This window comes from Gigantopelta aegis, chromosome 9 (genome assembly GCF_016097555.1).
Source record: "Gigantopelta aegis isolate Gae_Host chromosome 9, Gae_host_genome, whole genome shotgun sequence".
NCBI lineage: Eukaryota > Metazoa > Mollusca > Gastropoda > Neomphalida > Peltospiridae > Gigantopelta > Gigantopelta aegis.
The window spans coordinates 59,724,875-59,740,241 of NC_054707.1; the positions used below are offsets into that span (position 1 = coordinate 59,724,875).

The following is a 15,367-nucleotide window of genomic DNA, read 5'->3' on the forward strand; positions in this document are numbered from 1 at the left end:
GCCATTTTACAATGTAAATTTAAGGAGAAAAAACTCTTGTGAAAATACTGGGTTTTGATGTGAAATGTGATTGCTGGGTAGGGAATGAATGAATGTTTAACGACAACCCAGCACGAAAAATACATTGGCCATTGGGTGTCAAACTATGGCAATGCAAACAAATAAAGCGATGATCAACATCAACACAAAAATTCAAGACTTAAACAAAAACAGTGTAAACAACTATGCAAAAACACAAATATCACAGAATTTTACGGATACTGAATTTTACTCAAAACTTCAATTTTGTGCTGTATTGGCCATTCTCAAAGAGAATGTTACACCCCTGCACCACTTTGAGGTTACAGCACACGCAGGGGTTGCTGGGTAGGGATCAGTCTATAATATGTCAATGTAAGATAATTAATTTTCAAACAGCTCATCATGGACACACTGATGACCATATTTGTACAAAACATTGAACCATGATTTTAAAAAAACCCCACAGGCAACAGGTGCAAGGCTTAAAATCTCACTAATTTGGGCTAAAAGGTTTTGTGTTTGTTCTGAATATAACAAGGTCTTTTCAGTGCAGTAATGTTATTAACAGTTGTTGACCGGCCTCAGTGGCACAGTGGTTAAGCCATCGGAATACAGGCTGGTAGGTACAGGGTTCGCAGCCCGGTACCGGCTCAACCCCAGAGCGAGTTCTTAAGGGCTCAATGGGTAAGGCCATTACACCCTCTTCTCTCTCACTAACCATTAACCAACTAACAACTAACCCACTGTCCTGGACTGGCAACCCAGATAGTTGATGTGTGTGCTCAGGACAGTATGCTTGAATCTTAATTGGATATAAGCACGAAAATAAGTTAAAAATAAATAAATAAATAAATAAATAAATAAACAGTTGTTGACAATTCACTGATTTTGTGGTACAATGTTTTGAGGTCAACATGTTTGTACTTAGTTTGGCTTTGATTACTTTGGGTATACTTCTTTTGAGCAGAATGTTTATTTAGACATGGCAGATCAGGGAGGCCTGGGGGGGGGGGGGGGGGGCGAGACCTCTAGCCCCCACCCAATAATTCTGTATAAAAAATATTATTGGTAGTAAATCTTAAAGGAATGCTTAAACAAGGCTTTTAATGGACTGGTATGCATATATTCAACAATATATAATGCATATTATATTGGTTAATATCAACAAGTATAATTATTATTCTATTTAATTAATAAAACGGTTAAATGTGATGGCTGTTATATATAATGGGCACAGCCATTTTGTTCCAATGAATACGCCCTCTAGTGAGCAACCTACCATAACCTAATAGTTCCATCCATTAGATGTTCATCTCAATGCATGTTAAAAAATAAAATAAAAACTTTAATGCAAAATTTGATGTCATCACTGCCACCAGCAGAAAAGTAATTTACCCACACTCGCCTTTTAAGTTTGTAAAGGTAAAACATAATTCAGTAAAAACAATTGTCTGTTAACTGCCTTCCTACACAGCTTAATTGTTATATTGACTATGGATCCCTACTCACGGTTTATATTAGTGATCCACTTGCTGTTGGATGTAGCTTAATTGTTATATTGACTATGGATCCCTACTCAGTGATATATTAGTGATCCACTTGCTGTTGGATGTAACTAGTAATGGGATGTACAGACTTATAGTACCAAAGTGGAAAAAAAAGAAGTTTGTTTTGTTAAACAACACCACTAAAGCACATTGATTTATTAATCATCGGCTATTGGATGTCAAACATTCGGTAATTTCGACATATAGTCTTAGAGAGGAAAGCCACTACATTTTTCCATTAGTAGCAAGGGATCTTTTATATGCACCATCCCATAGACAGGACAGCACATACCACGGCCTTTGATATACCAGTCGTGGTGTACTGGCTGGAACGAGAAATAGCCCAATGAGTCGACCAACAAGGATCCATCCCAGACTGACCGCACATCAAGCGGGTGCTTTACCACTGGGCTATGTCCCTCCCCCTCAAAAGAAAGAAAGTGAATATTTGATTAAAGATGCAGACCATAGCTAATTTCTGCCCATGAAATTGGATTCTAGGTTTGATTTATCTACAAACCTGTAACACATCTGAATTCAGCAAGCATCTGTGATGTTAAAATGAGGAAATACCCTCTAAAATAGACTGGATCTCGTCTCCATAACCTGTATTTCTCGTTCCATAAGTGCGACTCGTGAGATATGATTGCAAACTTCACGAGATAAGATATAAATCATATTAGACAAAAAAACATGAAATATCCTCTATATATCGCATTCGTTAAAAAAAAAAAAGGACCGACTTTGCTTAAATATTTGAAAATCTGCCTGTACTTGTATAATTATCAAAGAATATCAGATCCTGTCCTAAGTGTACTGCTATTGTAGCATCTTCCCAACTAGTAGATACTATAAATTATAAAATATCAGCCATCTTAAAATTTACCAAAATCCACATAAATGACATATTAGTGACATAGAACTTTAGCAAGGTCATCGTATCAGAAACTAAAAAAAGAATAAGCTTAAGTTGTAGGATCAGCTGAAATAATGTTTTTGACGAATCTTGACGTTATGCAGCTTACTGACATCTTGAATTTAATAAAAACAAAATAGCAGTAATGTGCATGCTAACTCACTGCTGTTGTTTCCTATCCTATTGGTTTAATCAATAGTATATAACCATTGTTGCCCCTTCAGTTAATCACAGACAAAACAATTGCACAAAAACCTTTTGGAACAGTCTGTGGTATGTCTCTTTAAATTTAGCGTCATGTAATATTAGTGTTTTGAATGACCTTACTAAGTTCGCTAACATTTTATGCTCGCTAAAATTTTCTGATTTACAATACTTTTTAACGACTACTATACTAAAAGTCAAAAGTTATTGTGATACACAAAAGACAAAGATAATTGATGATAAGTTTTTACTGCCGTGTATGAAACGATATAACATGGAAAGAGAAATGTCCGAAGGTATGGAAACGAGTAAATGAACCACATCACTAGAAGGAGTCCAGAGCAAAGTTCCCACAGTCTGGCTGTAATAATTTACATGGGAGGTAACTGAAGCACGAACTTGTTCAATCTAAAATGTAAAAAGTGCTTCTATATTTTCTCTGTTCTTAAATTCAGTGAAAATATCACTTTTCAACAAATATCACTTTTACACAAATCAGTCTTATTAATTATTTACTAAGTTTCTTGAGTTGACGGCCTTAATGGTGTTGTGGTTAAGTCATCGGGCATAAGACAAAAAGATACTGGGTTCGCAGCCTGGTACCAGCTCCAACCAGAGCGAGTTTTAACGACTCGGTGGGTAGGTGTAAGACCACTACACTGACTTCTCTCTCACTTACTGCTAACAATTAACCACTAAAACGGATAGCTGAGGGGTGTGCCCAGAACAACATGCTTGAACCTCAATTGGATATAATCACGAAAATAAGTTAAAATAAATGAATGAAACTTGAGTTTTGCTCTCTGATCCACCTATATAAATAACCATGAATCTGGATTGGCTCACAGCTAATTACTGCAGTTAACATAAGACAATTGCTGGTGGATTATAGTAAAAAAAAAAAAAAAAAAAAAAAAAAAGAGTATCGGCAAGAACCATTAGACAGACCTGTCAACCCTCCCGGATTCCGCGGGAGTCTCCCGGTATTTGATCAAATCTCCTTTCTCTGTGCGGGAGACAATTTCTCCTGTTAAATGACATTTTTGTAAGCATAAAAAAAAATTGATCCTCTTTTGTCAAAATAACATAAGGGAAGTAACTGCATTTTTTTTTCTCATTCGGAAATTGTCGACTACTTTTGGTTTCTGAGAATGTAACAGGCCGAATTGTCCCGACTGTTTAACCTTTGGCGAAGTGAGAATTGTGGGATAGCCTATTTATATTGTTAAAAAAGCACATGGAGTTTATAAAATGACGTGTTATTATAAAAAAAATTGTTGTCATCGTAATGGCTACGAAGCGTGTTGCCGCTAATTCAACAGGCTGTGTATTGACATTCAGTGTTGCCATATAAAAAAAAAACCTATCCAATTTAGTTCTAATAACACCTCTGAATTGTAAAATGTCTTCCCACTGGATTACATAATGCAACTATGACGAATCTGAACTGCCAGACTCCGAGTTGACAGCGATACACACGATGCATGTTACAATCACATGTCACAGCAAGACAACGAAAAGACCAATTAGCTGTATAAACATACTTGTGTCAGTTAATTTTGTATGTTTGTGCAGTAAAATGTTGGTTATAAGGGTACACTTCAAGAAATTATTTTTGTACAATTAAAAAATGTTGTGTTTGACACTGACATAAATTTACTCACGGAAATGGGTATAATTCCGGTATATTTCACACGATATCTGTAATGAGGTTTTATTTATGATTAATGAAAATACAATGTTTATTGCATCATTATAATGATTTTAAATAAGTACCACGCCACCGTTCCTCATTATAGTAAAAACTGAATATTAATTTATAAGATTTATATAAATTTGTCTTTGGTACTTAGGGACCGGCCTCGGTGGCGTCGTGGCAGGCCATTGGTCTACAGGCTGGTAGGTACTGGGTTCGGATCCCAGTCGAGGCATGGGATTTTTAATCCAGATACCGACTCCAAACCCTGAGTGAGTGCTCCGCAAGGCTCAATGGGTAGGTGTAAACCACTTGCACCGACCATTGATCCATAACTGGTTCAACAAAGGCCATGGTTTGTGCTATCCTGCCTGTGGGAAGCGCAAATAAAAGATCCCTTGCTGCCAATCGGAAGAGTAGCCCATGTAATGGTGACAGCGGGTTTCCTCTCAAACTCTGTGTGGTCCTGAACCATATGTCTGACGCCATATAACTGTAAATAAAATGTGTTGAGTGCGTCGTTAAATAAAACACTTCTTTCTTTCTTTCTTTGGTACTTAGATACACTAACCACAAATGATAATGTAATGCAACCTGTAAGGCTGTAAGTGTAATACCGTAAATGTACTAATTAAATGTTTTATTTCTTGTTCATGTTCTTAACATTTTTGGATAAAATATTATTATTTTTTTAAATATGTATTAAATCATAATAATATTTAAACTTAAATTTTTTTTTTTTAAATTTAATAATTATTATTATTATTTTTTTTTTAATGCCAAGATCTAAGGTTAAGAAGTATATATGACATTATATAGTATTCATATAACTTATTGTAATAATGTTTTTTTTAAATCTTGCGATTTTGGGTTAAATTGTGTGAATTTAAAAAATCTCCTGCTTTTTCAACACACACCTCCTGCTTTCTCTTGACTAAGGTTGACAGGTCTGCCATTATATCAATTTACACATTTTAAAGTCTTTCCTCTCTATCAAGCCATGTATAGCAGTTCACTGAAGTCAATCATGAGTCCAGATTTCCTTCCTTCCATTATACAAGGTCAATTTAATAGGATATACTTGGGATATTCACATGACAAACTAATTGACATTTTCCAGTCCAAGTGATTTACAATTATGTTCTGATAATAAGCAGACCAAGTTTGGTTTCGAAATCACTGGCCATGTGACAACAATAATGGGACTTAATTTGAGAACTGGGCACAAATGGATTCATCTGTAATTCAGTATCTCTTCATACAGTGAATCCTTGACTTATGGGGGGGGGGGGGGGACGACATAGTTCAGTGGTAAAGTGCTCACTTGATGTGCGGTCGGTGTGGGATCGATCCGTCAGTGGGCCCATTGGGCTATTTCTCGCTCCAGCCAGTGCACCACGACTGGTATATCAAAGGCTGTGGTATGTGCTATCCTGTCTATAGGATGGTGTATATAAAAGATCCCTTGCTGCTAATAAAAAAAAGGTAGCCCATGAAGTGGTGACAGCAGGTTTCCTCTCTCAATATCTGTGTGGTCCTTAATCATATGTCCGATGCCATATAACCCGATAATAAAAAATGTGTTGAGTGCATTGTCGAATAAAAAATTTCCTTCCTTCCTTGATTAATGACTCTCTTCATTTAATGCCAAACCCTCACATGCCACCAACTTCCTTTTTACTACATACTGTTTGTATTCCCTCAATTTACTGCTACCATCCCCCATCAGCCATTAATCAGGCCAGCATACTTTCGCAGAACTCATCTTAGCCATTACAATTCTCTTGATACCATCACCAACAGTCTTGCCAGCTCATCATTGTGCAATAATTATACTGCTGATTGGTGAAAACACAGCAACGTTGTTGACTCAATCAGGGAAAACCGTTTGAGAAAAGGAGACAAACTTTGAGTTCTTGGTTAAAGTTTGTTTTGTTCAACACCACCACTAGAGCACGTTGATTTATTAATCATCAGCTGTTAGATGTCAAACATTTGGTATTTTTGACATATAGTCTTAGAGAGGAAACCCACTACCTTTTCCATTAGCAGCAAAGGATCTTTTACATGCACCATCCCGCAAACAGGATAGCACATACCACGGCCTTGCACTGGCTGGAACGAGAAATAGCCCAATGGGCCCACTGATAGGAATTGATTGCCGACCGACTGCACATCAAGCGTGCACTTTACCACTGGGCTACGTCCCACCCCTCATGGAGTTGTTAGAGACAGTAAACTCCTATCTGTATTTCTTGGAGACAGTAAACTCCTATCTGTATTTTAAAGTCACAGACCCTAGTTTGAATCGGAAAAATGGACACCGAATTTGGTTAATCTACAAACCTACAACACATCTGGATAAAGTTACAATAGTGTGAAGTACCAGTCTGCGACGTTGAAATAGGGATGACAGCCACTCCCGAGGAGATTATTTACGTAACAAAACATCCCTCTTGTACAGGTACAAAGAGGACTTCCACTTAATCCAAGGCAAGTTTACTATATCGAAACTAGCACAGGGCAAAACTCATTTGAATATAGTTGTGAATCACTGTCAAACACTGATGATATAAGAAGGAGAAGAAGAAGAAGAAGACGAAAAGAAGTAGACTAACAGGACCGTATACAGAGTTAATCTGTTTTGTGCTAGTCTTGTATTTTTAGTGATAGCAAAGGTTAAAGTCTGTTTTGTTTAACATCACTCGAGAAAATTGTTGTATTAATCATCGACTATATATGTAGAAAAGCTGGAGCAGCCATGATATTAATGTGCAATTAGCACCGGTTGCCCTGGATCATGTGACAGAAGGGTTTGATTGGTTTTGCCATTTTAATTATAGATTACAGGTATGACAGGTGTTTTTAATTGTCCTAGCAAGCAGCCATGACTCAAATTTAAATAACCTTTGCTGAAGTGTTATTGTGATAGAGCATATATAATCCAGAGCCTTATTTCGAGTTGCTATTCAGAACTGAAATAATTAATGAATCAAAATGGAATCAAAATCAAAATTACCATAATTAACCCTGCATGGCCTGGTGCTTATAAAACTTTTAGAGTTTAATGTCTGGAACTGTAATGTCATGACAACGCCATATGAATTGTATGCACGTGACGTCATTAGAGACTGAGTTTATAAGCATGGGCTGCGATTTGTTGATACATGTACAAATATAAACAGATAATTTCTCACCCGATTTTAATTACCATTAAAACAAAATTTGTTACTGGTTGTCATTTTTATTAAAAATATTTCAGTTTGTTGATATTTAGTAACTGGATCATACAGACAGTTATGTTAGTATAAACACCAGCCACTTTCAATATAAAAGTCAATTCAGTATAATGTGAAAGTGATTTCGGTACATACAGTGGGTGTTAAACTGTGGGAATATACTTTCTCCCATCCCTAACCATGCCAGATAGGCGTATTCCATGACGTCTGCCCATGCAGAATAAACCGGTCTTGCATGACCACGTGACTTCTATTGTTTGAGCTGATATTAACGGCAAAATAACGCAAGAAATACTTTTTATATTTCATAAAAACAAGGAAACCTGCTGTCATAATGAAATTATACTATCGTTTTCAGTTTTTACCTTTAGTATAAATCATTTTTGGGTACAATCTTTTCAATAGTTATGATTATTTTATTGTAAGATAAAAAAAAAAAAATGTAGGTTTTTCACGCTTTCCCAAAATGCTTGTTTTTCATCTACTGGATGGGGAAAAAAATAATCCTCCATTATGTATCCATGTGGGACAGGGCCTCATCCCTGACAACAAATTATGTACCCTCTGGTAGAAAAGCCCTGTCCCACATGGACACATACGAAGGATTCTTTTAGTATCTGCAGGCAGATACAACCGAACTCCAATTCTGTTAGCAAAATTAAATACTGTGACATAAACCAGATCACCGTGGTCAATAAACCTAGCATACAACAGTCATTAATCTCTATAGATTTCTAATCTGTTAATATTACATGACTTTTGTGAACCAGGGGCAAGCTGGTATAATGATATACAACAGATATATAACTGCTTAAAGAATCAGTCGAGTCACAAGGTACAAGTCTCCACATTTCGTAAACAAAATGTTGACATCGTCAGGAGAAAATTAAACATAAAAACAGGAGAATAGCATTTAAAACCAGGAGCATAAAACCAGTTCAAATAAAAAAAAACTATGTGTCGAGATAAAAGAATAATCACATCACAAAATAAAGCTGGTACTGAATTTCAAACTGTTACATATCTAACATTCCATCCATTAACACACATGCTGGTGGATCTTTAACAAGTAATAGGGGTCGGAACATAGCTCAGTGGTAAAGCGCTCGCTTGATGTGCGGTCGGTTTGGAATTGATCCCCGTCGGTGGGCCCATTGGGCTATTTCTCATGGTATGTGCTATCCTGTCTGTGGGATGGTGTATACAAAAGATTCCTTGCTACTAATGGAAAAATTTAGACTATATGTCTCTAAGACTATATATCAACATTACCAAATGTTTGACATCCAATAGCCGATGATTAATAAATCAATGTGCTCTAGTGGTGTTGTTAAACAAAACAAACTTTTTAACAACTACTAATAAGAAAAATTACGAAAAAGAAAAATTAAACCTTACCTGAGATACAAAAATGGATGAGTATTTTTGGGAAGGTAAGCTTGGTAGACTGTGTCTATGGCTTTTCGAAGATTTAACGATTCAACCAGTCTATCTGGAACAAAAATAAATATATATAATTATACAAATATAATTGTTAAAAATTACTGTTTTTAAAACAAATCAGGTATATCTATACTAAAAGTCTACCTGGAATAAAAATAAATAAATATAAATAGAGATTATTATATAAGCTTGTGTGTCATACTGATTTTACCAAACAAGTGTCAGGATTATTATACAGTGAAACCCCTCAAAACCGGACCCTCTGTATAAGCCGGAATTCCCTTAAAACCGGACATTTTTCATGGTCCTTTTTTTCAAATCAGTAAAAAACTTAACCTCATTAAGCCAAATACCTCTTAAACCCGGACATTTGATCTGGTCCCGAGGGTGTCTGGTTTAGAGGGGTTTCACTGTATTACATGAATCCTGACACAGATTCGTAAAATCAGAATGATTCACATGCGAGTGTAATAATTTCTTTATTACCAACATCCAATATATTATTTTCATGAACAACAAGCTAAGATCATGTCAAAATGTTTCAAACGTAACTAAAAAGAGATGACGAAACAACATCATTTTCTGACATGACGTTATTGTGATAAGCGTTTACACTAGGGAAGCTGCATTAAGTTAGGACATCGCTTCACAAAATTACATCATTTGTTGTGCACATGAAATCATTATGACACATGTGGGACATACTGGTTATATTTACCTGAATATCTTGAACTATGTGGAGGTCAAACATTTGATACAAAACACCTTTACTTTCAAAGATCACTCACTCACTCACTCACTCACCCACCCACCCACCCACCCACCCACCCTCTCCACCCTCCCTCCCTCCCTACCTCCCTCTCTCTCTCTCTCTCTCTCTTTCTCTCATATAGACATACACACACATACACACACACAACCACCCCTGTACATGCACGGAGCTAAAAAAACACCCAATCATGTGATCTACAAAATATGACCTTTATGAACATATGACCTTTCTACAGATCTAAAATAAATTAATTTACCTCTTTTCAACAAGTACTTGTTATGCAAATAACAACCAAACATACATGTAACAGAATTTGATAGTATTTCCAATAATAATTTTAAAAATTATTAATATTAATATTAATACACATGATGCTATATGATTATAATTATCCCATGCTACCTCCTCACTTAAATAGACCCTCCAGACTCATCACCTGTCACAATAAATATCTGTAAAAGTGTAGCTGTAGGGCAGAGGGCGGTGGGAGGGTGGGTGGAGGTGGTGAGCTCCATTTCAATGTTTATTACAGTATGGATTTATTTTATCTATTAATGCTAATTTGTATTTATATATTAAAAAAAGTTAATTAACTTAAAAAAAAAAAAAAAAAAAAAAAAAAAAAAAAATCAACCCCCCCCCCCAAGAAAAACAAACACAACAACAATGACATCAGGAATTCAGATAGAACAAGGGATTATTATGAGAGGTGCAAAATCCTTAGATTAATTTGGTAAGTATCTGACTACATGTAGCACCTATTTTTTAATTTTAACACTTCATGTTTTTCATTTAAAAACCATGCATTACAATCATTGTTGGATTTTCAAATAGACAAAATGGCGGCATTCCTTTGTCTGATAAATTCTCTTCATTTATGTTAATGCATGTGCATAGACATTTCATTTGGTGAATACAACTATAGTTCAAACTATAGTGCTGATTATAGTTATTTTGTCACATAAAGGTTTGGTGTTGTTGTTTACATTTAAATATTATAAGTAAATGTAGTAATTAATTAAAATATACTTGTGGTTTCCCTCTGTTACCAACAAACATGATTTTTCTATCTTTTTTTCATGTCACGGCAAATTTTGAAGTTTTTAAATCCATATGATCAATTAATAGCTTGGAAGTATTAATACGTTATAATTTTTAATAAATATAATTTTGATCATTGTGACTAGCTGCCCCTCCATTTCCGGCAATGGAGGAACATTTGTGCCATCAATGTACATTAACTCTTTTCATTCGGCATAAGCGCTCGTGCGTAGTACTACTTTTCATTCGGAATACGCATGCATGCATAGTTGGGGATTATCTTTGGGGATATCCGTATCTATTTATATCCACGGAAGTATCCCATAATTCACTGCGGCAGTTTTGTAAAGCATACTTCCTTCTGGTTTGCTACCATATTTGAATTGAGTAAAGGAGTATTTTGTTGAACATTTTGCAAGTTTTTATCGGAAATTTTCGCGATTTCTTTGTTTCGAAAAGTGTCATGGCTGACGCATCAAGCGACAGGAGTGATATTGATGCGGATCATGAATCTTTAGACGACAATTTCACGGAGATAGAGGAAAATGAAGACTGGATTCGCGAGCTGTTTGATTCCGATGCCGACGACGAAAATGATAATTTCGAAGGTTTTCAACCAGAATGGGTTTACGAGGAGTTTTCTCGGAGGGCGAAAGCGAAAGCATTCAGAAAAAGAGAGGGTCTGCTTTGTGTCCACCCAGAAGAAGCCGGTGCAGTCGATTATTTTGAACTCTTTTGGGATAACAACATGTGGCAACACATTGTGAATCAGACAAACATTTATGCCATGCAGGAACGGGATAAAAATCCTCCACCAACCTTTGCCCCACATTATAAACCGACGGACATTCCGGAAATGAAAGCATTTGTTGGATTATGTTTTGGAATGGGTATCCTGAGACTGCCTGCCAGAAATGACTACTGGCGTGTAGGAAAAAGCTTATTCAAGACCAATTACAACCAGATAATGCCAAGAGATACCTTCAACCTACTTTGGCGATATCTACATCTTCAAAATAATGAAGAATTGGGACCACAAGGCGATAAACATGCGGACAAACTTTTCAAGATATGTTGGTTTGTAAATTATTTGTTGGAAAAATTTCAGTCTGTGTACATGCCATATGGACAGTTTTCATAGGATGAGAGCATGATCAAATTCAAAGGAAGACTAGGATTTCGACAATACATGCCAGCAAAACCTATCAAGTGTGGTGTGAAAATTTGGTCATTGTGCGAGGCAGATACTGGTTACTTGTACAACTTCCAGATTTACACTGGTAAAGATGAGGGTGTTCAAGAGAAAGGTCTGTCACACCGTGTGGCTATGGATTTGAGAATACCACTGTTTGGCAGCAATGCACATGTTTACATGGACAATTTTTATTCAGGAACCCGAGTTGTTTCATGATTTGCGTGTGCATGGTTTCTTTGCCTGCAGAACTATTAGGGCGAATAGAAAAGGCTTACTCATTGGAATATTGCCAAAGAACACCAAGCTTGAAAAACACAAGTACAAAGTTGCCCAGAAAGATGATCTAACTTGCTGCATTTGGCAAGATACGAAACCAGTTCTGTTCTTGTCAAATTTTCATTCGCCTGATAATACTGGAACTGTTTCAAGAAGAAACAATGCCCGACAGAAAGTAATTGTGACGACACCGGCAATTGTCAGTGACTACCAGATAAACATGGGAGGTGTGGATCGTATGGATCAGATGATACATTACTACATGATCAAGCATCGCTCACGCAAATAGTGGAGACGTATTTTTTTCAGTGTGGCAATGTCAGTTGCGCATAATGCCTACATATGTGCGAAGGATGAGTATCCAGTTCAGTCAATGAATCGCTGGCCCAACTTCCAGGATTTTATTGAGGACTTATCAGAAGAACTAATAGGTGACACCAGAGCAATAAAGGCAATTATGGTGTGTAATGTTGAAAGGCCAGTGCTGGAACATAAGATTGAAAAAAAATTCACCAAATGAAAAGTGTGTCGTGAGTGTTCGTTGGCGACAGCAGGAAAGGGACAGAGACCAGGAGCAACAAATTTTGGATGTGTTCAGTGCCAACTTCCTGTTCATCTTGAATGTCAATCCAAGCACATTATGAGGTGTTATTGTGCTTGAACCTGTCAGAACCTACCTGTGCCCACATGTGTAAAGTGATAAACCTCTACGTGTAAATATAAAGTGACAAAACTGTAAATATTTTATTTAAAAATTCGGGTGCTGGACAGATTTTGGTTAATTCCATGGACCATTCAAGTGTAAATAGTTTGCAGATACCCTGAGAAAATCAACATGGATTCACATTTTGATAAGTGAGTGTATAATAAAGATACCTGAATTACCATGCATGATGTTTTGTAAAATTATATTGTAATGGTAAAAAAACAACCGTTGAGCTCTTTTGACATATCTGCTTGAATTATTCATAACTCTACTATTTATTGATGCATCCTAGAAATTTTTACACCAGAATGTCCACAAATGAATTGCCTAAAATCAACATGCTGACAAACTACCTCTTTCAGCAGATGTTCATTGAGATATTTTGACATCAAGACAAAAAATACACAATTACCAAACAAAATTATACCATTTCATTATATATAATATATATAATAAAATATAAATATTGCATAAAACTGAAAGTAAATTACACAGTTATAAAGAGCATTCAATTACAAACAAAATGGTATATACATTTATACACATAACTTGATAAATAAATATTTTATAGTCATTTGAAGTAAAACTGCGAATTCTTGCATAAATTTCCAGAAACCTCAGATATTGGAGTACACATTCACAAATGTGTTGCAGAATGAAAAGAGTTAAAACAGTTTATGTGATAAAACCAACTTGAAAAGCATATATATATATATATATATATATATATATATATATATATATATATATATTGTATTTTGATTAAATGAACTAAAATAATTTATGTATCAACTTCTGCAATTCACAAACACTGGAAGTCTTTATATATCACCTTACAAAGGGATTACATAGCTCCACTAATTGGGGCAATAAAATGTCTATAGGAGAATGGGAGTTGTCACCTGATCACTTTGTACCTGTCTAATCAAAAGGATGTGTATCTCTACTTCTAGCAGACTGGGAGTAATTAATTTACTTCACACAGTGCTAATTAAAAGCCCAAGGGAAATGGGGGCAGTTGTAATGACTGACATTTTAAACAGTTTTCATTTATTCACCAGTTATAATATATCTCCAGATACATACATGTTGTAATGGTTCATGTACTGAACAAATCAGTCTGACTGATGTTTTATTAAAGTTGATCATCCAGCTTTAATATCCTCAACATGTACATACAAATACATGAAACTTATGGAAACATAATCAGTTGAATCAGAGAAATTTATAAATAGTTATTTGCATGATTCTTTCTAGTAGTTTCCAGAACTTAAGAGATTAAAAATATATGTATATACATGTATGTATTTTATTTTCTGGTTTCTTCTTAATTAAAATTAAAGTTCAACATTGAACATTTCAAAGTCTGTTTTAATAAAAAAAATTACGTTTATCCTAGAGATTTGATTGAATATTTTTTTAAACTATTATTTTTAGAAGTAAAATTGAAAATTTAACTGAAAGTTTGTTTTTTCCTGAAGTTTTGATTCCCACATCTGAAACTTGGTAGGCTGTGATTCTCTAACTTAGTCTTTAAAAACTAATAGAAAGAACTAAATGTTTACATTAAACAATTGCTAATTACATAGCAGATCTATCCAGACTATATGAAATATTTTTTTCTTTTTTGTTTTGCAGAATCCCATCTGAATGTTGGATGACATATATCAAGATGGCACTGAACAAGACATAACTGAAGAAAAGGGATGTGAGAGAATCCAATCTAACATTTAAAAATAAATATTCATTTATATTATTTATTAAATATTTCTTTGCATATACTGTTAAGATATATTAGTGGGTCACTTCGGGAAGAATGAACCACCACTTTGTTAAGACTATTGTGCTTCAATTTTTATGTCTTGCTGACAGTTTATAGATAGGGTGTGGAAGTGCTGTCATACTGTACCGGTGACATAAGAACAATAACTTTTTAAAACAATTATTTGAATTAAATGGGTCCAGGGAATTCCCATGGTATTCATGGATTTTGAACCTGTTGTTTCACTCTTCTTTTTTCTTTTCTTTTTCTTTTTCTTGACAAAACATTTGTTACCAGTTGTAACCGGTTGATAACTTGACCGAAATTGGTGTCCATTTCCGTGGGTCAGTCGCATTAATACAGAAATTACCTGAGAAAATTAATTTAATGTATTTATAGTATGTTTTACAGGGAACGCCTTTTTTCATACTATGGAATTTACAAGTCATTTATTTCTGAGCCGATTGTTTTCTAAGATGCATAGAAAATTAGCTTCTTTTTTTTTGTTTTTTTTTTACAAAAAAACCCTACATTTGTGTAGGATGGGAT

General features: G+C 35.2%; 1 protein-coding gene across 1 annotated transcript in view; it reads right to left on the minus strand.

Moving 5' to 3' along the window:
• Positions 1–15,367, minus strand: part of LOC121382358 (DNA mismatch repair protein Mlh1-like) — a 273,672-nt gene that overhangs the window by 107,869 nt on the left and 150,436 nt on the right. The window contains exon 10 of the mRNA XM_041511944.1: positions 9,022–9,115. Within this exon, the coding sequence (XP_041367878.1) occupies positions 9,022–9,115 (94 nt within the window). The remainder of the gene's footprint in view (positions 1–9,021; positions 9,116–15,367) is intronic.